This window comes from Cornus florida, unplaced genomic scaffold, assembly GCF_030987335.1.
Source record: "Cornus florida cultivar Cherokee Brave unplaced genomic scaffold, ASM3098733v1 CherokeeBrave_3.0.0_Hap2_Chr09, whole genome shotgun sequence".
Lineage (NCBI taxonomy): Eukaryota > Viridiplantae > Streptophyta > Magnoliopsida > Cornales > Cornaceae > Cornus > Cornus florida.
In genome coordinates, this window is record NW_026775579.1 from 76,147,524 (window position 1) to 76,174,843 (window position 27,320).

Sequence of the window (27,320 nt, forward strand, 5' to 3'; positions counted from 1 at the left end):
TTAGATAGAATTTAATTAAATAAAATAATTAAATTCTCTAGATTTAAAATCAATTCCAATTAGTCTCAAATTAATATATGTTAAACAACATATCATGGTCATTACATATATTAAATCAAAAGTGCAAAGTGAGCAAGATACCACCATGTAGAATTTAATTAATTTAAATTAATTAAATCTCTAAATTTCAAAAGTTGTTCAAATGATCTCAAATTAATATATATCAAGCACTAAGTCATGGTCATACCATATATCAAGTCTAAAATGGAATACAAGCTAAACAATTTACTAGAATTTAAATCAAATTAAATCCATTTAATCTCTAGATTTGAAGCCTCATTTAAATCTTCTCAATTTAATATATAACAAAGATCAACTCATGGCCATGCCATTTACCAAGTCTAAAATGAGTTATATGCAAGTTATGATAAATCTCTAATTTCTCAAATTAACAAAAGTCATGCATACAACTTATATTTCATACAAGAGTAAGTAAAACAACTTGGAAAATTAATTATAACACCCCCTACCTCACTAGAGAAGTGTCTCTCTAGAATCCAAGGAAAATCAACACAAGATGGCAAACCCTTCAAGGGTTATGAAGAGAAGGATGAGGGGAACAAAAAGTATTCCCAAGGTTAAGCTTGGAAATCAATAGAAGGCTCTCAAAAATCAAGGTCAAAGCTTTAGGCTTTAAGCTCAATTCATGGAGGCTATGGTTTGTGGTAAGGAAGCTAATGACATAATGTGAAAAAGTGTGAGTGGAGGAATTAGAAATCCTTCACTCACTAGGTGATCCTACACTATGGTCAACACACATATCTATGGTCAGTTGCACAAAAACCCTTCTTTAAAACTATAATCTCAAAGTGGCCCAAAAAGTAATTGCAAGACTTAATTTGGAGCATACACTTATCACTCATCCAAGCATCCATTGTAAGCTTAATCCCAAGCCTACACTTGTCAACCATCCAAGCCAACAAGTGTACCTATCCTAGGTCAACAAGTGGTTAAATCTCCACCCTCCACATGTCCTCATCCAAGGCCTCAAAGTGTTTCCACACAAATGTCAACCAGTGAACCAATGAGAGTGTGACACTTGTCACACTTTCCAAAAATTGTAAAAAAGTCCTTTGTGAAATATCTTCCAAATTAAATTGTAAAATGGTCCCTAAGATGAAAAATAATTACTTTACAGTAATTACACAAATGACCCCAAAAGAAAGAAAAATTCCAAAAAAGTGTGCATCCACACCCCTAAGGAAGTACACAACTAGCATGTTTTTCAACAAAAGTAAAAATACATGTAGCATAGAATTAAAATATCGTGGATGCATGCAAAACCGAAATCAGATCCGAACACGAAAAATGAGGTTATGCCAACAAAGTGACAACCGAGAAATAGATGAAAAGTGAATAGTGTCACAAAAGTGAAAATGTGAAAATGACTCGATCCCCAAAGGAAGTCGTCAATTCAAGGAAAAGAGTCTCGGAAACCATCCCTGAGCACTCAAGATGACATTAAGTGGCGAGAAACCGAACTCAGAAAGGAAAAGGTCAACGGAAAAAAATTATCCGTGAAAATCTGAGAGAAAGGAAAGGAAGGAAAATGACCGGATCATTACAACCTTCCCACCATAAAGGGATTTTGTCCCCGAAATCCAGCCCCAACAAAACAAAAGGCGGAACCAGGATAACTACGGAATACATTTCCGGGTATCCCACACAACATGCTACAAAAGCAATCCCAGAACTGAAAGACAAAGTATAAACCAATGTCATTCTCACCCACGTGCGCACGACAGGACAACCTCCCAAAAGGGAAAGTGACCACTCGGCCACACAACAAATTAGAACTCACACACAGAACCCAAGGTCAGACAAGGGAATGAAAGACAACAATCGAAAACATCCCTCCTGACGAACCATCATAAAGAACCAAAAACAATCACCAAAAGAACTCCAAGACACCCACTTATCGAATCAAGGTACTGAACAAGGACAACGTGGCAGCACGAATAGCGACAAGAACTCGCCCACGACGTACTCAAATATATGGTAGCAATGTCAGTGCCTAGTGCCCGCCCACACTTACTCGTCAGTAAGGTAGCATCGACGGCTACTACCACTCGCCCACACACACAACTTTGTATGGTAGCATGACAGTATAATGCACTAGTTCATAATCTGCCCCCACTAGGTCTACCCAAGAAACCTCTTGATACAAATGACATCAATGTCAAAAATAATCATTACCAAAAGCACCACGGAGGCCAGACATTTTGTGAGAGTTGAGATATGGTCCAAAGACGTCCGGCCAGACCATCCTGGCCAATCCCAAACTCTGACAACAAAGCCATAGGTACCGCTACGCTTAAGGCCTTAAATCCTCAATACAACAAAGTTGACAACTCCAATATTTCAAAATACTTCCATAACAACATCAATCAAGAATCCAAAGTCTGACAAGCAAATTGAAACCTTCAGAAATCAAAACGAACCTCACTACAAGACATTTCAACGAAAGTCTTTCATATCTTCCTAAACATATCAACTACAAGACCACACCGTAATCAAACAACAGATCCACATCCCTATCATGGGTAACTAAATCCTTGAAATATAAGTCCACTAAGTGGCACACACATCAAAATCCTGACAACTAAGGTCACAAAACGAATCTCTCGAAACCGTGCTTGGCAACACCAAACTAAATCAAAATTCCTCAATTTTCCATTAATCCATAAACAACCACTGGAACTACGATTCCTCAAAACTATACCTAGCCACAACTAGGATTAGACGACTCCACAAACAAGCCATATCTAACAGTGATCCTTCAAAACTCCTCCTAAAAGTCAACCATATCAAGGTTTCCAAAACTGAAACAAGTCTCCAAAAGACATCCCTAAACAACGTCAACTCACACAATGAGTCAACTAAATCCTCAATCAAATGGACACAAATCCCCATAAAATGATCTCACACCAATCCACTCACACCGAACACCACAACCCATCAACAACTACAGCAAAACTCCCCAAGGGAAGACACGAAAGAAAGGGAACCACCAGTCCTAAGATGGACAACACCATGACTCAGTCTCTGAAACGAAAGAAAACAAGGTTAAGGACTTCACCCCCTACATGGAAATAAGTCGACCAAAATCAACCAAATCCTCACCAAGGACTTAAAACAATAATGGTGATCCTCACAGACCAACCAACCCCAAAACCGTGCACAAGGCAACGAAGAGAAGAGACTAACCCCTTGTGAAGTCCATTACTCGAACCAAGAAAGAAAAGAAACCCTATTATCCCACAAATGTCAACACTACAAACACGAAAAGGGAACAAACGGGAGAACCAAATATGGAAGTCATGCATATGACAAGGAATGCAACTACCAAATAAATAAATCTACTCACATAGTTAAAAATCAAGGGTACATGTTGCACGTCTCCACATAAGCATAATATCATATCACTAAAGCATAGTAATAACATGGCATCTCAAAGCATATAAAGAAGTCATGCTAATGCCACACGACAAGGAAACAAATGTGGATACACTTCCACCTACTTATGCATCACAACATCATAAATCATACTACTAACATGGTTGTAAACGAAACTGCAGAAGATAAAAATGATGCAATAATGAACCCTACAGATATCGTGTCCTAGAGTGTCTAGGTAAAAAGAAAGACCAGTCTTATCCATAAACTGACTCCAAAAACTAATACGACAACAACCTGTCTCAAAACAAACGTGAGCCCTTACCACAATGGAAAGACTCTAATAATCCAACTCCGAATCTAGAGGTGACACTACAAGTGACACTAACAGTGCAATGTTCTCTCTACCCAAACATCAATCAATCAACCTGATCCCAAAAGCGTCATCACGCAAGGACTCCTCAAGGAAAAGGGCATCTATAGCCATACCAACAACAACCAAATAAATCACTACAACTGATCCCCCAAAATAAACATTATCATCATCGTTCAAAAGGACAACGCCTATCACAACAAAACCAACATTGATTCCATCCAAACTGCACTTGTAGCTAGCCAATACGGTAGCATGACAGTGCCATGCACCCGCCCACAAATGTACCCGCCCACGAAAATCGCAATCCTAGAGGAATCATCCAGAACAATCAAGAATCCTAAGAGGCCCATAACCTCATCATGGCTCAAAACCAACAAATCCAGTACTACGGCAACGCCAAATGACTCACCTCACGAGAGTCTAAACAAAAGGTGTCTTACTACCTACCTCAAAACTAATACCAGGTCGACAACAACTTATACTACCACGGGACTGTGACTTCAATCACCATCAACCTCAACTCGTGCCTCAATGACCAATCCCGTGTTATGCCGAATATGAAACACAGTTATACATATACAAATCTCATCTTGCATACATCATATGTCATGCTCCTTACAATGGAATCCAAGCAAGCTATATAGATAGCATACCACATATAGCACATAAGCACATAAACATGTTTTCAAACCAAAACATGTTATCATGAAGCATATAAGCACATAGAGCATGGCAACATAAGCATGATATGCACCCAAAACCCATCGTCCAAGATATTCAAACCTAGGAACTCTGATACCACCTGTGGCGACCCTGGATTTTTCAACCCAGTATGTCCTGTGATGACCTGAACCAGATCCAAGATGCGGAAGCAAAAGAAGCAAAATGGCCTCAAGAGATGTACGCCATCCCTAGGCACCACGATTACTCCTTATGAAGCCACAGAATTCAAATGAATAAAGTGCAGAAGCAAAACAAAGACAAGTCCTTAGAGATGTACGTCATCCCTAGGGTACAAGAATGGACTCTCAAAGAGTTTCGAGACTCAACGGAAACAAAATGAAGAGAAGGGCATCAAAACCCTACAAGAGAAGAGCCAGGGGTAAAATGGTCATTTTACCCTAAGAGGAAGGGATTTAACTTTCAACAAGTCAAATTAGATCTAAAACATCCTAAAACATCCTTTGGTAACTTCACATGAAGTCCCAAGGCCAAAGGAAGAGAAATCCCAGATGAACACTATCTCGGTTCAAACTAAATCCGACACCCTCTCACTAAAACAAGGATATCCTGAGCCAAGAGAAAAATCTAAAACTAAAATTGGTACCATTGGAAAGACAACAAAAAATTAATGAAGTTAGACTCAAGAATCACCTGATTCAGAATTCGGACGGAAAAGATACCAAGTCCTGAAGTCGTAGGAAGGGAAACCCTATCCTGGTTCGAACCAAATCCTGACACTACTTAACTAACATATGAATAACTTGAGCATAAAATGGAATCTGAAGCTCTAATTGGTACCATTAAAAAGCATATTTCGAGGCGGTCAGTTTAGACTCAAGAATAGATCAATTCGGAGTTAAAACGAGTGAGATATGGCCCGTTGAAGAAATGTGTCTGGAGCAAGAACAATACTCGTGGGCGCCCGCCCAAAAGCTGCGGGGGCCCACCAATTGCGGCAGAAAACCACAGGCACCCACCCAAAAGCTGCAGCGGCCCTCCAAATGCAGCAATGGCGCGGGCTAGAACCTCAAAAAATGCAGAAACAGTGTTTTTAGCAGAAAATTGAACTTGGAACGCGGTTTATGAGGTCAAGATGACATTTTTCGGAAAAACACGAAGAAGAAACTCCCCCTAAAATCACATTTTCTATGTGAAGGAGTTAAAAACGGAATTTATTTTCCAAAAAAAATCCCCAAAATGCCCATAAGCAAGATTTTTCAACAAATGGGTGAAATGAGTCCACAGGAGGCTCAAAACACAAACGAAAAGGTTTTTCATGAAAACGATCATGCATGCAAACATAAATAGTGATTTTGAGCGCAAGGGAATGGTCCGCGGTTCCCGAAAACGGCCGAGTCAAAATCCGACCCCCCCCCCGCGAACGGCCAAAAAGTGAAAGTGAACTTGAAATAGAATTTTTGAAATCCAAAATTAACGAATGACATCAAATGACCGTTTGACCCTTGGCCACACTTCATACATGACTAATGAGATCCTACGAAAGAATCAAAATGGAATTCCCACACCCGATGCTAACATGGTGAAACAATAACTCAACATTTTTCAATAATTTCATAATATTTCATGAAGTCATAAAATACGTAGGATACAAAATACATATCATTGGCCTCCGGCCTCATCTCATACATGTCAAATACATTGTAAAGAGTGTACTCATGTACACACTACATATATCAAATCGAAAATACACATTTTGACAATTAAGGCTACAAATGGCATTTCAAGCCAACCTTTACAAGAACTAAAACGTTCAAGTCAACTATCATCCAAACAATGATGAACATCACACACCAAGTCTTCGTACCTAAAACAGCCCCTCAGTAATTTCGGGGTGAGTAAACAAGTTTACTCGTAGAGAATGAGTATGCATAGACTCGATTTCTTTAGAGATTTTTAGACTAACATGAAACAGTTCAAAAGGATCATGCCACCTAACGTCTATGTTCCAAATGAATCTATAGGATCATTCCTAAGTTGCATTTGAACAATATAGCATAGATGTACTTAACAACATCGAAATTTAAAATGATTCATTAAAATCGTAAAGCTCGGATGTACTTAACAACATCAAAATCGCCAATAACCAAAACCACAAATCACAATTAAACATGATTGTCAACTTGGAATTGAACGCGAAACCAAATAGTGGAAGACTTGGACATCTAAGTTCAGAATTCTGTCGAGACCTCAATGGTTATTCTGGGTACTAACCCGTGGGTCATACCACCCCCAGTGCGCACTATCTCAATTGGGGAGAACTCATACCTCCCGCACTAGAGCCAAACTCTTGCCATATCACTTGTAACAACAATGTCCCATGACTCCAAAATAAACCAAATAAGTTCACAACTTATACATAATTTATATAATGCACGAAAACACCTTCCATGCACAAGTAGGTTGAAACCACACAATCCATGTCTTAGAGTTTAATTTCTAAAATGGCATATATAATGTCAATTACAAAGTGTGCAACTTATTACACAAGGCAACAATATATTTCATAAAGAAAACATGTTCTCATGAATATAAATATAAAAACAATGTTATCCAATGCTCAAAACATAACTATGTGAATACACAACAAGTCCAAACCCATGATTTATATATAGAAACAACTTCTACTACAAAATTAAATCCATGGAACAATTAGATAGAATTTAATTAAATAAAATAATTAAATTCTCTAGATTTAAAAATCAATTCCAGTTAGTCTCAAATTAATATATGTTAAACAACATATCATGGTCATTACATATATCAAATCAAAAGTGCAAAGTGAGCAAGATACCATCATGTAGAATTTAATTAATTTAAATCAATTAAATCTCTAGATTTCAAAAGTTGTTCAAATAATCTCAAATTAATATATATCAAGCACTAAGTCATGGTCATACTATATATCAAGTCTAAAATGGAATACAAGTCAAACACAATTTACTGGAATTTAAATCAAATTAAATCCATTTAATCTCTAGATTTGAAGCCTTATTTAAATCTTCCCAATTTTATATATAACAAAGATCAATTCATGGCCATGCCATTTACCAAGTCCAAAATGACTGATATGCAAGCTATGATAAATCTCTGATTTCTCAAATTAACAAAAGTCATGCATACAACTTATATTTCATACAAGAGCAAGTAAAACAACTTGGAAAATAAATTATAACACCCCCTACCTCACTAGAAAAGTGTCTCTCTAGAATCCAAGGCAAATCAACACAAGATTGCAAACCTTTCAAGGGTTATGAAGAGAAGAATGAGGGGACCAAAAAGTATTCCCAAGGTTAGGCTTTGAAATCAATGGAAGGCTCTCAAAAATCTAGATCAAAGCTTAAGGCTTTAAACTCCATCCATGGAGGCTAGGGTTTGTGGTGAGGAAGCTATGACATAATGTGAAAAAATGTGACTGGAGGAATTAGAAATCATCCACTCACTAGGTGATCCTATACTATGGTCAACACACACATCTATGGTCAATTGCACAAAAACCCTTCTTTAAAACTATAATCTCAAAAGTGGCCCAAAAAGTAATTGCAAGACTTAATTTGGAGCATACACTTGTCACTCATCCAAGCATCCATTGTAGGCTTAATCCCAAGCCTACACTTGTCAACCATCTAAGCCAACAAGTGTACCTATCCTAGGTCAACAAGTGGTTAAATCTCTACCCTCCACATGTCCTAATCCAAGGCCTCAAAGTGTTTCCACACAAATGTCAACAAGTTAACAATGAGAGTGTGACACTTATCACACTTTTCGGAAATTGTAAAAAGGTCCTTTTTGAAAATATCTTCCAAATTAAATTACAAAATGGTCCCTAAGACGAAAAATAATTACTTTACAGTAATTACACAAATGACCCCAAAAGAAAGGAAAATTCCAAAGAAGTGTGCATCCACACCCCTAAGGAAAAAAGTACACAACTAGCATGCTTTTTTACAAAAGTAAAAATACACATAGCATGGAATTTAAATATCGTGGATGTATGCAAAACCGAAATCAGATTCGAACACGAAAAGTGAGGTTATGCCAACAAAGTGACAATCGAGAAAAAGACGAAAAGTGAATAGTGTCACAAAAGTGAAAATGTGAAAATGACTCGGTCCTCAAAGGAAGTCGTCAATCCAAGGAAAAGAGTCTCGGAAACTATCTCCGAGCACTCAAGATGACATTAAGTAGCAAGAAACTGAACTCAGAATGGAAAAGATCAACGGAAAAAAATTATCCGTGAAAATCTGAGACAAAGGAAAGGAAGGAAAATAACCGGGTTATTACAACCTTCCCACCTTAAAGGGATTTCTTCCCCGAAATCTAGCCTCAACAAAACAAAAGGTGGAACCAGGATAACTACGGGGTACATTTCCGAGTATCCCACATAACATGCTATAAAAGCAATCGCAGAACTGAAAGACAAAGTATAAACCAATGTCATTCGCACCCACGTGCGCACGACAGGACAACCTCTCAAAAAGGAAAGTGACCACTCGGCCACACAACAAATTAGAACTCACACACAGAACCCAAGGTCAGACAAAGGAACAGAAGACAACAATCGAAAGCATCCCTCTTGATGAACCATCATAAGGAACCAAAAACAACTACCAAAAGAACTCCAAGATACCTACATATCGAATCAAGGTACCGAACAAGGACAACGTGGCAGCACGAATAACGACCAGAACCCGCCCACGACGTACTCAAATATGTGGTAGCAATGTCAGTGCCTAGTGCCCGTCCACACTTACTAGTCAGTAAAGTAGCATCGACGGCTACTACCACTCGCCCACACACACAACTTTGTACGGTAGCATGACAGTATAAGACACTAGTTCATAACCTGCCCCCACTAGGTCTACCCATGAAACCTCTTGATACAAATGACATCAATGTCAAAAATGATCATTACTAAAAGCATCACGGAGGCCAGACATTTTGTGAGAGTTGAGATATAGTCTAAAGACGTCTGGCCAGACCATCCTGGCCAATCCCGAACCCTGACAACAAAGCCATAGGTACCGCTACGCTTAAAGCCTTAAATCCTCAATACAACAAAGCTGACAACTCCAATGTTTTAAAACACTTCCATAACAACATCAATCAAAAATCCAAAGTCTGACAAGCAAATTAAAACCTTCAAAAATCAAATCGAACGTAACTACAAGACATTTCATCGAAAGTCTTTCATATCTCCCTAAACATATCAACTACAAGACCACACCGTAATCAAACATCAGATCCACATACCTATCATGGGTAACTAAATCCTTGAAATACAAGTCCACCAAGTGGCACACACATCAAAATCCTGACAACTAAGGTCACAAAACGAATCTTTCGAAACCGTGCTTGGCAACACCAAGCTAAATCAAAATTCCTCAATTTTCCATCAATCCATAAACAACCATTGGAACTACGATTCCTCAAAACTATACCTAGCCACAACTAGGATAAGACGACTCCACAAACAAGCCATATCCAACAGTGATCCTTCAAAACTCCTCCTAAGAGTCAACCACATCAAGGTCTCCAAAACTGAAACAAGTCTCCAAAAGACATCCCTAAACAGCTTAACTCACATCGAGTCAACCAAATCCTCAATCAAATGGACACAAGTCCCCGTAAAATGATCTCTCACCAATCCATTCACACTGAGCACCACAACCCGTCAACAACCACAGTAAAACTCCTTAAGGGAAGACACGAAAGAAAGGGAACCACCAATCCTAAAAAGGACAACACCATGACTCAATCTCTGAAACGAAAGACAACAAGGTCAAGGACTTCACCTCCTACATGGAAGTAAGTCGACTAAAATCAACCAAATCCTCTCCAAGGACTCAAGACAACAATGGTGATCCTCACGAACCAACCAACCCCAAAACCGTGCACAAGGCAACGAAGAGAAGAGACTCACCCCATGTGAAGTCCCTTACTCGAAACCAAGAAAGAGAAGAAACCCTATTCTCTCACAAATGTCAACACTACAAACATGAAAAGGGAACAAAAGGGAGAATCAAATATAGAAGTCATGCATATGACAAGGAATGCAACTACCAAATAAATAAATCAACTCACATAGTTAAAAATCAAGGGTACATGTAGCACGTCTCCACATAAGCACAATATCATGTTACTAAAGCACAGTAACAACATGGCATCTCAAAGCATATAAAGAAGTCATGCTAATGCCACACGACAAGTAAACAAATGTGGATACACTTCCATCTACTTATGCATCACAACATTATAAATCATACTACTAACATGGTAGTAAACAAAACTGCAGAAGATAAAAATGATTCAACAATGAACCCTACGGACATTGTGTCCTAGAGTGTCTAGGTAAAAAGAAAGACCAGTCCTATCCATAAACTGACTTCGAAAACCAATGCGACAACAACCTGTCTCAAAACAAATGTGAGCTCTTACCACAATGGTAAGACTCTAACAATCCAACTCCAAATCTAGAGGTGACACTACAAGTGACACTAACTGTGCAATGTTCTCTCTACCCAAACATCAATCAATCAACCTGATCCCAAAAGCATCATCACGCAAGGATTCCTCAAGGAAAAGGGCATCTATAGCCATACCAACAACAACCAAATCAATCACTACAGCTGATCCCCCAAAATAAACATCATCATCATCGTTCAAAAGGACAACGCCTATCACAACAAAACCAACATTGATTTCATCCGAACTGCACTTGTAGCTAGCCAGTACGGTAGCATGACAGTGCCCTGCACCCGCCCACAAACGTACCCGCCCACGAAAATCGCAATCCTAGAGGAATCATCTCGAACAATCAAGAATCCTAAGAGGCCCATAACCTCATCATGGCTTAAAACCAATAAATCCAGCACTACGGCAACGCCAAATGACTCACCTCACGAAAGTCTAAACAAAAGGTGTCTTACCACCTACCTCAAAACCAATACCAAGTCGACAACAACCTATACTACCACGAGACTGTGACTTCAATCACCATCAACCTCAACTCGTGCCTCAATGACCAATCCCGTGTCATGCTGAATATGTAACACAGTTATACATATACAAATCTCATCTTGCATACATCATATGTCATGCTCCTTACAATGGAATCCAAGCAAGCTATATAGATAGCATACCACATATAGCACATAAGCACATAAACATGTTATCAAACCAAAACATGTTATCATGAAGCATATAAGCACATAGAGCATGGCAACATAAGTATGATATGCACCCAAAACCCATCGTACAAGGTATTCAAACCTAGGAACTCTGATACCACCTGTGGCGACCCTGGATTTTTCAACCCAGTATGTCCTGTGATGACCTAAACTAGATCCAAGATGCGAAAGCAAAAGAAGCAAAATGGCCTCAAGAGATGTACGCCATCCCTAGGCACCACGATTACTCCCTATGAAGCCACGGAATTCAAATGAATAAAGTGCGGAAGCAAAACAAAGACAAGTCCTTAGAGATGTACGTCATCTCTAGGGCACAAGAATGGACTCTCAAAGAGTTTCGAAACTCAACAGAAACAAAATGAAGAGAAGGGCATCAAAACCCTACAAGAGAAGAGCCAGGGGTAAAATGGTCATTTTACCCTAAGATGAAGGGATTTAACTTTCAACAAGTCAAATTAGATCTAAAATATCCTAAAACATCCTTTGGTAACTTCACATGAAGTCCCAAGGCCAAGGAAGAGAAATCCCAGATGAACACTATCTCAGTTCAAACTAAATCCGACACCCTCTCACTAAAACAAGGATATCCTGAGCCAAGAGATAAATCTGAAACTAAAATTGGTACCATTGGAAAGATAACAAAAAATTAATAAAGTTAGACTCAAGAATCACCTGATTCAGAATTCGGACGGAAAAGATACCAAGTCCTGAAGTCATAGGAAGAGAAACCCTATCCCGGTTCGAACCAAATCCTGACACTACTTAACTAACATATGAATAACTTCAGCTAAAAATGGAATCTAAAGCTCTAATTGGTACCATTAAAAAGCATATTTCTAGGCGGTCAGTTTAGACTCAAGAATAGACCAATTCGGAGTTAAAATGAGTGAGATATGGCCAGTTGAAGAAAGGTGTCTGGAGCAGGAACAATACTCGCGGGCACCCGCCCAAAAGCTGCGGGGGCCCACCAATTGTGGTAGAAACCCACGAGCACCCGCCCAAAAGCTGCGGCGGCCTGCCAAAGACGGCTGTGGCGTGGGCTGGAACCTCAAAAAATGCAGAAACAGTGTTTTTAGCAGAAAATTGAACTTGGAGCGCAGTTTTTAAGGTCAAGATAACATTTTTTAGAAAAATATGAAGAAGAAACTCCTCCTAAAATCACATTTTCTATGTGACGAAGTCGAGAACGGAATTTATTTCCTAAAAAGAAATCCCCAAAATGCCCTTAAGCAAGATTTTTCAACAAATGGGTGAAATGAGTCCATAGGAGGCACAAAATACAAACGAAAGGATTTTTCATGAAAACGACATGCACGAAAAAGTAAATAGTGATTTTGAGCGCGTGGAAATGGTCCGTGGCTCCCGGAAATGGTCGAGTCAAAATCTGACCCCCCCCCCCCAACGGCCAAAAAGTGAAAGTGAACTTGAAATTGAATTTTTGAAATCCAAAATTAACGAATGACATCAAATGACCGTTTTGCCCTTGGCCACACTTCATACATGACTAATGAGATCCTACGGAAGAATCAAAATGAAATTTCCACACCCGATGCAAACATGGTGAAATAATAACTCAACATTTTTCAATAATTTCATAATATTTCATGAAGTCATAAATTACATAGGATACAAAATACATGTCATTGGCCTCCGGCCTCATCTCATACATGTCAAATACATTGTAAAGAGTGTACTCATGTACACACTACATATATCGAATCAAAAATACACATTTTGACAATTAAGGGTACAAATGGCATTTCAAGCCAACCTTTACAAGAACTAAAGCCTTCAAGTCAACTATCATCCAAGTAATGATGAACATCACACACCAAGTCTTCGTACCTGAAATAGCCCCCTACTAACTTCGGGGTGAGTAAACAAGTTTACTCGTAGAGAATGAGCATGCGTAAACTCGATTTCTTTAGAGATTTTTAGACTAACATGAAACAGTTCAAGAGGATTATGCCACCTAACATCTATGTCGAATGTGAGACTCAGAGAGCATCCTAAGCTACCTTAGCTCATTTCTAGCACAATTTACACCCTTCATGCAATTCTAAACAACATAAGGACATACGATACAAAGCAACAAGATATAGATTCTAAAGGTTATCAACTTGAAACCTAAAATATGAAAACGACAAAAGTGGGTCATGCCATATAACGTCTATGTTCCAAATGAATCTATAGGATCATTCCTAAGTTGTATTTGAACAATATAGCATAGATGTACTTAACAACATTAAAATTTACAATGATTCATTAAAATCATAAAGCACAGATGTGCTTAACAACATCGAAATTTAAAATGATTCGTTAAAATCATAAAGCTCTGATGTACTTAACAACATCAAAATCGCCAATAACCAAAATCACAAGTCACAAATAAACATGATTGTTAACTTAGAATTGAACGGGAAACCAAATAGTGGAAGACTTGGACATCTAAGCTCGGAATTCTGCCGAGACCTCAATGGTTATTCCGAGCACTAACCCGCGAGTCATACCACCCCCAGTGCGTACTATCTTAATTGGGGAGAACTCATACCTTCCGCACTAGAGCCAAATTCTAGCCATATCACTTATAACAACAATGTCCCAAGACTCCAAAATAAACCAAATAAGTTCACAACTTATACATAATTTATATAATGCACGAAAACACCTTCCATGCACAAGTAGGTTGAAACCACATAATCCATGCCTTAGAGTTTAATTTCTAAAATGGCATATATAATGTCAATTACAAAGTGTCCAATTCATTACACAAGGTAACAATATATTCCATGAAGAAAACATATTCTCATGAATATAAATATAACAACAATGTTATCCAATACTCAAAACACAACTATGTGAATACACAACCAGTCCAAACCCATGATTTATATATAGAAACAACTTCTACTACAAAATTAAATTCATGAAACAATTAGATAGAATTTAATTAAATAAAATAATTAAATTATCTAGATTTAAAATCAATTCCAATTAGCCTCAAATTAATATATGTTAAACAACATATCATGGTCATTACATATATCAAATCAAAAGTGCAAAGTGAGCAAGATACCATCATGTAGAATTTAATTAATTTAAATCAATTAAATCTCTAGATTTCAAAAGTTGTTCAAATAATCTCAAATTAATATATATCAAGCACTAAGTCATGGTCATACTATATATCAAGTCTAAAATGGAATACAAGTCAAACACAATTTACTGGAATTTAAATCAAATTAAATCCATTTAATCTCTAGATTTGAAGCCTTATTTAAATCTTCCCAATTTAATATATAACAGAGATCAACTCATGGCCATGCCATTTACCAAGTCTAAAATAAGTTATATGCAAGCTATGATAAATCTCAAATTTCTCAAATTAACAAAAGTTATGCATACAACTTATATTTTATACAAGAGCAAGTAAAACAACTTGGAAAATAAATTATTACACCCCCTACCTCACTAGAGAAGTGTCTCTCTAGAATCCAAGGCAAATCAACATAAGATGGCAAACATTTCAAGGGTTATGAAGAGAAGTATGATGGGAACAAAAAGTATTCCCAAGGTTAAGCTTGGAAATCAATGGAAGACTCTCAAAAATCAAGGTCAAAGCTTAAGGCTTTAAGCTCCATCCATGGAGGCTACGGTTTGTGGTGAGGAAGCTGATGACATAATGTGAAAAAGTGTGAGTGGAGGAATTAGAAATCCTCCATTCACTAGGTGATCCTACACTGTGATCAACACGCACATCTATGGTCAATTGCACAAAAACCCTTCTTTAAAATTATAATCTCAAAGTGGCCCAAAAAGTAATTGCAAGACTTAATTTGGAGCATACACTTGTCACTCATCCAAGCATCCATTGTAGGCTTAATCCCAAGCCTACACTTGTCAACCATCCAAGCCAACAAGTGTATCTATCCTAGGTCAATAAGTGGTTAAATCTCCACCCTCCACATGTTCTCATCCAAGGCATCAAAGCGTTTCCACACAAATGTTAACAAGTGGACCAATGAGAGTGTGACACTTGTCATACTTTTCAAAAATTACAAAAAGGTCCTTTTTGAAAATAATATTCCAAATTACATTACAAAATAGTCCCTAAGACGAAAAATAATTACTTTACAGTAGTTACACAAATGACCCCAAAAGAAAGGAAAATTCCAAAGAAGTGTGAATCCACACCCCTAAGGAAGAAAGTACACAATTAGCATGCTTTTCTACAAAAGTAAAAATACACATAGCATGGAATTTAAATATCGTGGATGCATGCAAAACCGGAATCAGATCCGAACACGAAAAGTGAGGTTATGCCAACAAAGTGACAACCGAGAAAAAGACGAAAAATGAATAATGTCACAAAAGTGAAAATGTGAAAATGACTCGATCCTCAAAGGAAGTCGTCAATCCAAGAGAAAGAGTCTCGGAAACCATCCATGAGCACTTAAGATGACAGTAAGTGGCAAGAAACCGAACTCAGAAAGGAAAAGATCAACGGAAAAAAACTATCCGTGAAAATCTGAAAGAAAGGAAAGGAAGGAAAATGACCGGGTCATTACAAACGTTAACCCATGCCTTTCTTAATAACTTCCTTAGTCGTGGGATACTCTTCTACACCCATGAGGTATTTGATTTATTTGGGGCATCCACAAAGTTACAATCTTTGATGTATTTCATTTTGAAAGACTTGTGCAACAAAAAAATTTTGCTAAACAAATTTTTGGTGATTAGCTCTAAGTCATGGGTAGAATTTCACCTATATATACACATACATACATACATACATATTATACATGTGAAATCTTATCTAGTGTTGTTATAGATTACACAAATAAAATAAAATAACAAGAAGTCTTATTTTCTCATTAAAAAAACAAATATGTCCTAAATATATATATTTTTTAAAAGACCAATGAGTTCTACTAATGAGAATTTAAACAACTATGTCCTAAATATATATATTTTTTAAAAGACCAATAAGTTCTACTAATGAGAATTTTTTTTTCCATGAAATACTAAATTACTAAATCTTCACTGATACCTTAAGTATAAAAAGCAAACTTTCATATGTACCCTCACAAAATTAGACATAATATTTTATAAAAAGAAAAAAAAATACATTTTATTGATTTTTTAATAAAATAATTAAATATATTTGGTACTAAACTCATGTATCCTACATAATATTTCAAATTGAATTTAAATAAGATTAATTATTATTTAAATCATAATGTATGTGTAACGCCTCAAATCCTATGATCCGGTGCACTAACTACAATGGTCCCTAAAACCCTGACCCGATACCGAGTTCAAAATGGGAAAGCTAAGGTCAAAATGGTCATTTGACATCATAATGTTTGATAATATCACTACAAGAAAAATAATTTTTTACCATGCTTTTTTTACCACGGTTTTAAAAAAATCGTGGTAGAAGACTCTTTCTATCACGGTTTAAAAATAATCGTGGTAGAAAGTATATTTTTTACCACAGTTATTTTAAAACCGTGGTAGAAGACCCTTTCTACCACGATTAATAAAAAACCGTGACAGAAAGTATATTATTTTACCACGATTTTAAAATAACCGTGGTAAAAAGTGAATTATTTTTAATGTAATTTATGTGGGTCTTTTTACCACGGTTATAAATTAATCATGGTAGAAAGTGAATTATTTTGAATGTAATTTAGGCAGTCTTTTTACCACGGTTATTTTAAAACTGTATAAAAAGTGCATTTATTAATTTATTAATTTTTAGAAAGTGATCTTTCTACCCGGTTAATAAAAAACCGTGATACTAATTTATTCTACCACGGTGTAGGCACAAAGTGAATTTAGTTTCACCTGCTTCTACGCCGATTTTATTCTCGCTAGTTTCTTGAAAAAAAATTTAAAAATATATATATATATTTTATATACAAAAATATATTTACTCACATGTGCAGTCCACCCGCATACAATATTTTAGGGCATATTTTAGGGCAAATCATTTCAGCCTCCCCAATCGCCTCCGTCTCTATTCTCGTTCTCAACTCGGCCTGTCTCTGTCTCTGCAACTGCAAAGTACAAAATCTACAAGAATCAGAACCCATATCGGCATATCAGATATGATTTTGAATAACGTCGACGATGATGATTTTGAATCACCCACGATGGGTCCGGATCCACAAATTCCAGATCCACCGCAAACCCTCAAGCGTCTCCGGCGAGGTCGTACCACCGAATCCACATCGGCCACCCAGAAGCGGGAGTTGTGTCGTAGTGTCGATGAAGAGATTGAAGAGTTCTCTTCGCAGGAGGATAAGCGTGAAGGTAAGACTAGGGACTTGTCTAATCTTTGAATGCTGTTTCTCTTTTGTTCTTGAATGTTTTTGCTCGTTTGGTTGCTGGGAAAATGTGGAAAAGAAAATGAATTGAAAATTCGCATTTTAGGGTTTCATTCATTTGGTACCCAAGTATGTAAAAGGTAATTAACTCATTAACCCATTAGTTTTCCTTTGCTCAACAAGTGCTGCTGAAGCCTTTATTGCATTTTAGTTGGGTTTCTCCTCACAGTCGTATGCATATGAGGTATATATATATATATATTGCTAATACTGGTAAGTATTTTGAGGAAAACAAAAAGGGTTTTTTGCAATAAAAGGTTTTTTTGTGCTTTAACAATTATTATTTTTATTTATTTATTTATTTATTTTTTTTTTGGTATCATGAAAATGAAAATTTTGAATCAATATGTTTTCCCATGAATATGGGATTTTTTTTTTTTTTCACATATATACTTTTGGGGGTTTTGGGTTTTGGTTTCTTTCATACTTTGGAGACGGTTAAAAACTTTGACTTTGAGTAGCTCTGCAGTTTTTTTAAGTGTCATTTTTTATACTTTTATTATTGGAATATTATGTTTTGTATCAATTTATTTGAGGTGAATGGTTCTAGAGTTATATTGTTTTGAGAATTTACTTTATTATTAATTAGCAGACCCCAAATAGTTGTAAAAAGAATTTGTTGAGTTGGTGTATGATTATTAGTAAATATGAAAGAATGGCAAAAATCCATTAGACATCCTTAACCCGCTGGGATTGATGATGCACGACTGTGGTAAATATCAATCCAAATCCAAATAAATTTGTTCAATTAAACGAGATAGAATTGAACTTATGGCAGAATTGGGAAAAAGACTTCATTTAACTGGTCCAAAATAGTTGGGACAAGCCTTTATTGGGTTGAGTCGAGGCAGGACCTAGAACTGTCCCTACAGAACTTTGTGATTTTTAGAATTGGTTTAATACATAAACTGAATTTCACAAGCTATTCTTAGTTCTTACTGCTTCAGTTTTGTACCAGACACTGCCACTTTCATCGTGATTTAGTTTTATTTAAATTTGAGAAAAAAACATTTAAACCTTATGACATTGAATTTATAAGTAAAGTTCATTTTGCAAGAAAATACTTTATAAGCTGTCATTTTTGGTATTTTTTAAGGCACAGACCTTCACTTTTTCAGCAGATGACCAGTTTTGAACTTTTTTTTAGTATAATGTTTGATTTGAATTCTGGAGATTTAATATTCATATATCATTATGAGTCTAGTTTTTATAATGGTACGTTAGGTCAGATTTTGTTGAGTTCTCTAAATTATTCGATATATAGGTGTGTGCTCTCAAAAACAGAGAAGTAAAAAACTCTGAAACTCACACAAAAAGACTCTATAGGGTTTTGAAATCTTTAACGCAAAAACCGTGATTAATTGTATGTAACTGTAAGTTTATATAGAGAATTAGAGAGTCCTATTAGGGTTAGAAAATACCTTGAATTTTGTGCTAAAACCTCTCTAATTCAAACTTAAAAGGTAATGGAAGTTGGTAAAAATAAAAACTTTCCTTTTTGGTTCAGGGAAGTGCAACCAGTTCTATTTAAAATGCAGATGGTTCTATTTTTCCCGAGTGCTGTTTTTGTGCAGAAAATAGAACCGGTTCAAAAAATAAAATGATATTACTATGCTTGGAAAGGGGCAATAGTACAACACCCAAGGAATCATCATTTTAATTAAGAAGTTTCATGATTTAGCACTTTCAATAAGCTTTTTGGTGATAACTGTTAGTCGTTCTCTACTGGGAGGAGTTTTACCCTTTAATATTTTCAGGTAATGACACCCGAGTTGGTGGAAGTGCTGATGCTAAGTGAAGAACATGAACTCTATGAATGGAATTATTTTTGGGTGGAATATGTTTTGTGTTCATGCTTGAAGGTGTTAGCTTGTTATATAGTTTTGCCTTGGCTTGTCATATATGTAAATATTTATGAAGCATAACATTTTGTGAAGTGCAAAACTTATCTCTTTGTTCTATCAATACTGTCTCTCTTTTGTATTTTATGGACTTACCTTACCTCTTTCCTGATGGAAGCCCACCCCTTCCCTTATTTCATGGATATAAAAACAAAATTTAGATGATTAGTAATATAAAAACTAAAAACTGTAAAACACTAAGCCACAAAGCATAATTATTCATTAAAATATGATCCACCCCAGTGGTGTTGAAACTCTTTCAGCTCAAAGCTTTCCCAATTACAATTCAATCCAAACCAGTGGTGTTGAAAGGGCTTCTCATTCCATGGATTCTCTGTGTACTTCTCACATGATCATGCAAAGATGTTTTAATAATGTTTTGTGATCTTGATTTTGTGTGTATTTGTTTATAATGCCCCTTATTTTTGAGTTTTTTCATTTAACTATCTCCACTTAGGGTGTATTTTGGTGTTATATTTTTTTTTAATTGATTTGCATGTACTTGAAATGTAGTCTTCCAAAGGGACTAGGAAAAGACAACAACGGGATCGTCAATTGCATGGCCTATCAAGTACATCAAAATTTGTAAGTTATATGGTCTTCATGTTCGATCAAATTCTTTTATGAGTGCACATTTTTAATGCTTTTTATACTCATACTCGGGGTCACATGAGTGACCAATTTTGTGGTGTATCTTGAACTTTATTACCTTATTGGTACATCGGCCCGTGTGGAGGCCATTTTAATTTCTTGTTTTAAAATGTTGAAAGCATGGGAGTATGGGATCATCGTATATGGAGGTTGTGATTGATTATTGTGGAGGAGAAGTTGTTGATTTGTTGTTGAAGGAGTTAATGCAAGTTGACAACTTAAATTTTTTTTTATGTATTAGTTGTTATTCATATTATATGCATATGATTGAGATTTTTCTTTGTTTATTTTTGTTGATTTGTTAGAAAGGTGCAAAGAAGGGTTTTTAGGAGATACGAAAATAGAGAAAGAGAGCGTGTTATTAACTAAAAAACCAATAATGGCTCATCTATGGATATTAACAAACATACAACTTGAAGCTATAACTAAAAACATACAACCTGAAGCTATAACTAAAAAACCAGATTTGAACATATCATATGATGGTAATTCACTTTGTCTTTGAGTACTTCTACTTACATAGATTACTGAGTGAGATATAAGGCCATCGGCATTGGTATGGTCATCATCTTCAGACTTCAGAGAAGAAAGAGGGGGGCGGCAGGAGAAAGCTAGGGCATCGAGAGAGAGAGAACAAAGTGAGAGATGTAGAGGGTTGTCAGTGGGTTATGATCTATATATACAAATGGGCCAAAACTATATCGTTTCTGAATAGAGAATTATTGATAGTTCATTTAGCGTCCCTAAAGCCCATTTTATATTTAATTTTTATTATAAAAAAAATTTCATTTTAATAAGGTACTGGTGCTAAATTTTTCCGCAATCAATTTTGGCGTTTTAATTTGAGTTTTTGCTTTTAGGGACGGTAAAACAATGACCGTGCCTAAAAAGGGTATATTTAGTGACAGTTTTTTGTACTGTCCCTAAAGGACTGTCACAAATACCCATAATTCTTGTAGTACCTATTAAATTAGCCACGCTTAAGCTTTAATACTGGGATTATTTCCTTGACACTGAATTTGCTTTGCTTGAGTTAAGATCATGTTAATACTTGCTTTGGGATTATTTCCTTGACACACTGAACTTGCTTTGCTTGCGTTAAGACTATGTTAATACTTGCTTTGCTTGAGTTAATACGAAGAGTAGATCTTTCAAAGTACTTTTTTTATAATGCTTGCTTTGCTTGGTTTAATTTTGATAACTTTATAACTTGCTTTACATTAATTCCCTTACTTCAACTATCTTGGTAGGTCAAAGCTAGGATTGCGGGTTGCTGTTGCCGTTACTTTTTTTATTGCCGCTATATTTTTTGTATGGCTCATGAAGAAGTTGTAAGAAGATATGAAGAATTTTTGTTTTATTTTGGTTAAGTAAATATATAAGGTGTGGATCATGTACTTCTTTCAAATTTGTATATGGTTAAATTTTATATAAAACAATGATTTTGAATTAGTTATATATATATATATGATGTTATTGTTAGTTGTTAATTATTTTGGTTATGATGCTATTTTTTATTTTATTTAGGGTTTGTTTTCGGTGAAGCTGTAAGGCTAGTAGTAGGAAGAAAAAAAAAGATGCTTCATAGGGGCTAAACTATTATTTAAAAAAAAAAAAATTATTTAACACTTTCTACCACGGTGGGAAACCGTGGTAGAAAATAGACTTTCTACCACGGTGCGTAACCGTGGTGGAAAGAACGACTTTTCTACCACGGTTCTACACCGTGGTAGAAAGTCTTTTTCACTGTGATAAAAAGTCATTTTTTTTTGTAGTGTATATAGGTCCACAATAGGCTAATGAGTCATCACAAACCATATTATGAAATGGCAACAAAAATACATTAACATCAAATATATCATTTAAAAACAAGTAAAGAAGAAGCATCGTCATTAAATCATTGCTTCAACCTAAAAGGGGAATCAACAAGGGGGTGAGTTACAATACTCGGTAGGAATAATGCTAGCTACATACACGTATTATATTTATTTGGCTTCATAAGAATAGCCCGTGTCAACAATGCAAGGGACATGCTCCCTAACATCTAATTTCCGAGAAAATTCTAAAGGCATCATCTTAAGCTACTATTTGCAATTAGACATGATAAACGCATAGTATAAACATCAATATACGTATATGCGGATCTATAGACGAACGCATTCCTCTTCGCAAGGAGATGAACGTGGTATATTGTGATACCCCCTGATTTTGGAACACTGGTTGATCAAATCCGTGCACAAAATCAAGGGATATCAAAACAATTAAAGTATTTAAACAAGCACAGAATACAAAGATAAATAATAAAGAATAAATAAACCGCTGAAGAAAACTAATAAATAAATATTAATTAATAATTCTTCAACAATTACAACTTGGAAATCCTGTAACTCCAGGACCCCTTAAAACATTATCCAATAATTCAATATTACTTAAAAGTACACAAGATGAATAGCTGAATGATAGTCTCCCAGCTGCGAATCTTCAACCTCGAGACTAGAATCTCTAATAACCTGAAAAATAAATCGTGGGTTAAACCATACAAGCAAGTTCTCTCTACCACACCTTTGAAAACCAATAAGTAGATTATCTTTGATCAAAACCAAACCTAATAAAGTTTTAAGTTTAATAAAGCACGATATATATATCTATATAGAATTATATATATTATACTAACTACATCCATTAATAGGTTTATTAAATTTCTATACCTATTAAACAACGATTAAAATAATAATCATTCCTAAACCAATCCACCATTTCTTTTAAAAAGAAACTCCTTTAACCTTAATCCTATCCTAGTCAGTTGTTTATTCATTTAAACAATAAATTATAATAAAAAGAATATTATATTTAATCCCAAAATCCGATAATGATTTTAATTATTTAAATCACATATCCAAAATTTAAGTTTTGACAAATCATCCATGTTTCCACCAGTATTATTTTATTAATATGTATAAAATAATACACTAACCAAGAAGTATTAGACTATTCTAATTTAAGAATATCTAATCCTAATCCAACCTATACATACAATAACCATAGATGTTATATTAACCACCTAACATATAGTATTATAATTATGCATAGGCAATTCAACCATGCCATTATAAATATATTTATTTATATATTGACAACTCAACCGTACCTCCTCAAGTATATATATTTATACTTTTAATTAGTAATTCATCTATACTTCCCATTTATGTATTTTATTCATACAAATAATAAGGCAATATATTTAAACCTTTGGCAACTCATCCATGCCTATAATTCAACCATGTACCAAGCTTAAACTTAATTAATAAGCTAAATCATATATATACATCTTATGCATACAATAAGCATATCATTAAATAATAACCAGCCTATCCAGATATACCAAAATTAATCATCTTAAATAATATATACATATACACGTATATTGTTATATATATATATATGTACAACACCTTCCAAAATAATCCCTGATTATTCAAAATCATCTATATATATATACTAGAAAAAATCACGTGCATTGCACGTAAATATAATGTTTGTAAACATTATGAAATATTATGTGTGTGTATATATATATATATATATATATTACATTATTAACAAATTTATGAAATCATAACAACCTTCAAAATTTAGTTAAAAAAACTTTAAAGAGATAAAGAGAGTTTGTGTTTGTTTACTTATACATATAAAAGAAAAGTGTAAAAAAATTGCCTTCAAAAATAAAAAATTATGTATATATATATTAGAATCAACTTTATGAAATTACAAAGAAAATCCTTTTAATACTTTGAAGAAATAAAGAAGTTCATGGATAATTGTTCATGCCTGCCAATGAAAAAAAAAATCTAGAAATATTATCTAAAACATGAAAAGTCACATTTATTAATAAACGCTTTAATAATCATTAGAAAGAAATCTAAACATGAAAAGTCACGAAAATAATTATTTATTAAAATAATTGTTTTAATAACCATTAAAAAGAAATCTAAAAGGACAACTCTTAAATAACAGTTAGTTAGCAGCCAATTATTATAAAATCTAATTTTAAAAAGGTAACTCTTAAAGCATAAAAATTCAAATAAATAATTTTTAAATTAAAAGATCTATAGGTACTTTAAAATGTATATAAATTTTATAAATCCAAATAAAGCTATAAATTTTAAAAATAATAATAATAGTTTAAATGTGTAAAAATATTAAAAATTTGTGCAACATTGCTAGTGATCATTAAGATTGGCAAAGAAAGGGAAATGATTCACCAGTCACTTTCGAAACAGAAAAGAATGAATTTTAAAATGCAAATAAAAATATATAATTAATAATTCATAAAATATTTATATAATTTATTCTCATAGGATTTACTACATAAAATAACTAAAAAAAATATTAAAATAATAGAACAACAAACATTACATAATCTTTTCTTTGTTTTAGTGCTTTAAAGTTCTCGCCCCTCATCACATCCAGTGCTTTGATATTGCAACCCTTCTATAATGTGAGCACTTTAAAATTTTAAAAAGAAATTAAAAAAAAAAATTGCCATATGAATTTAAGATATACATTATGCGCAATAATAGTACAAAATAATAAAAAATCCAAGATCTCATGTCATGAGAAACTCATCTTCATCTGTGACTCAATAGCGTTATCTATTTTCTTAAGATGGATAATGTTAATATGTATTGTGTATTATCATAAATCATCTGAACCTCACAACGTAAAATTCTAATAACACATGACAGACAGATTTCATCATTAAAAACATTGGAAGAGAAATAAAATAATGAATAATAAATATTATACATATATATTAACAAGAAACATACCTTCCAAAAAATAAGGCTGTGACTTGCAACTTGTAATTGATGCATATGAACAGAATCATCACTCTCCTGTTTTTCAAAGTTGTCGTTTGAACATTAGAAAAAAGCCTTTGAGAAGAACTTTTTGCATAGACACGTAGAAAGAGAGAGATAGTTTGCAACATGAGTTCAACTTAGACATCATTTATATAAGATATATAGAAGAGATATATACGGATATATGAAAAATCTGAATATAAAAGACATTATAGAAGTTGTAACCAATAGGATTCTACAGTCGTGAAGTTTCAAACAACAACTTAAAATTGAAACGACGTTTATAAAATATTGAAATTGAGTATATATTATTATTACCAAAAAGTGTATATTAAAAATTCAAATATAATACAGTTTTATAACAGTCGTGTAGTTTCAAACAATAACTTAATTAAAACTGAAATGATGCTTATTAAAATCGAGTATATATTATTATTATCAAAAAGCGTATATTAAAAATCCAAATATAACACAGTCGTGTAGTTTCAAACAACAACTTGGTTGAAACTGAAACGATGCTTATAAAATATTAAAATCGAGTATATATTATTATTACCAAAAAGTGTATATAAAAAATACAACTAGAATATACTTTTATAGGGTAAATAGATATATATATCAATACATATATATATACCTCCTTCCATACTAATCATATTACTTAATTCATATATATGCATACATAGAAAATATATACACATATATATATATACACACTTTCTTCCATAACCAATTTATTAATTAATTATAACTACGTCAATTAAACGCAACTAAATATCGTAGTAGTATCATACATCCCTCAAATACCTAAAAATACATCATTTTATGGTTGATTCCAGCAGTAATAAACTTGAAACCAATTATGGGACATCTCCGGACTTAACAGGACCTTTCCGGGACTCCAAACACCTCCCCACGCACCCTCACACGCGCCCAAACAATCCTCATGCGCATCTACCACCTTTTCCACACGCACACGTGCTCCCACGAGACCCCTGGGAGTTGACACACGTGCACACAGTCTGGCACGCGCTGGGACTCGCTGAGACGCGCCATGCGCGCTGGCTGTTCTCTTTGGTGACGCGGCGCGTCCCCATTCGCCGGTTGCACCGTATCCCTCCGGGTGTGCTGCACTGAACCAATCTGCCCTCTTCAATGGCCCAGATCCGTGCGCACCATAGCATACAAACGCTGAGCCGCACCAGATTGTTTCCTCTGGTCAACCCAATCTTATGGCTGAGATATGCATGCCCACCTTATTAATATGGTCCGCACCCCACTGGATTGCTCGCTATTTGTTGCTATGCCCCTTACAGAACCTCATTATATATATATATATAACAGAATATACATATATAATTTTTTTTTTTCCAAACAAATATAGGAAAAATAATTCAAATAAATTCCTAAAAAAAATATTAAAAAATACCACAAAATTCCGGAAACCTTAGTTAAACCTCTTGGATCATAGATCAACCTATCAATTGATTTTAACATATATATACAATACCTATATATATTAATTAAAATCCAATAATTCAAAAAATCAAATATAATAGAAAATGCTTTTAATTATTCCGGTCTAACCATTATTTTAAACAAATAAATTTAATTAAAGCCTTGATACTCAAGGTGAAATTTTTATGAGTTCTAAGAGGAAAGTTAGAGAAGAACTCGCCTGAAGGTTTCGAAACAAAACTGATGCTTCAAAACTCTTCCAATCTCGACATCCTTTTTCTCCAATCCGGCCT

General features: G+C 34.8%; 1 protein-coding gene across 1 annotated transcript; it reads left to right on the forward strand.

The window, feature by feature from the left end:
- Positions 1-17,718: 17,718 nt before the first annotated feature.
- LOC132274473 (uncharacterized) lies at positions 17,719-22,159 on the forward strand. Its single transcript, XM_059775740.1, has 3 exons — positions 17,719-18,081; positions 20,570-20,641; positions 21,958-22,159. The coding sequence occupies exons 1-3, from the start codon at positions 17,899-17,901 to the stop codon at positions 22,075-22,077; spliced, it is 375 nt and encodes a 124-aa protein (XP_059631723.1). The 5' UTR covers positions 17,719-17,898; the 3' UTR covers positions 22,078-22,159.
- The last annotated feature ends 5,161 nt before the right edge of the window (positions 22,160-27,320 follow it).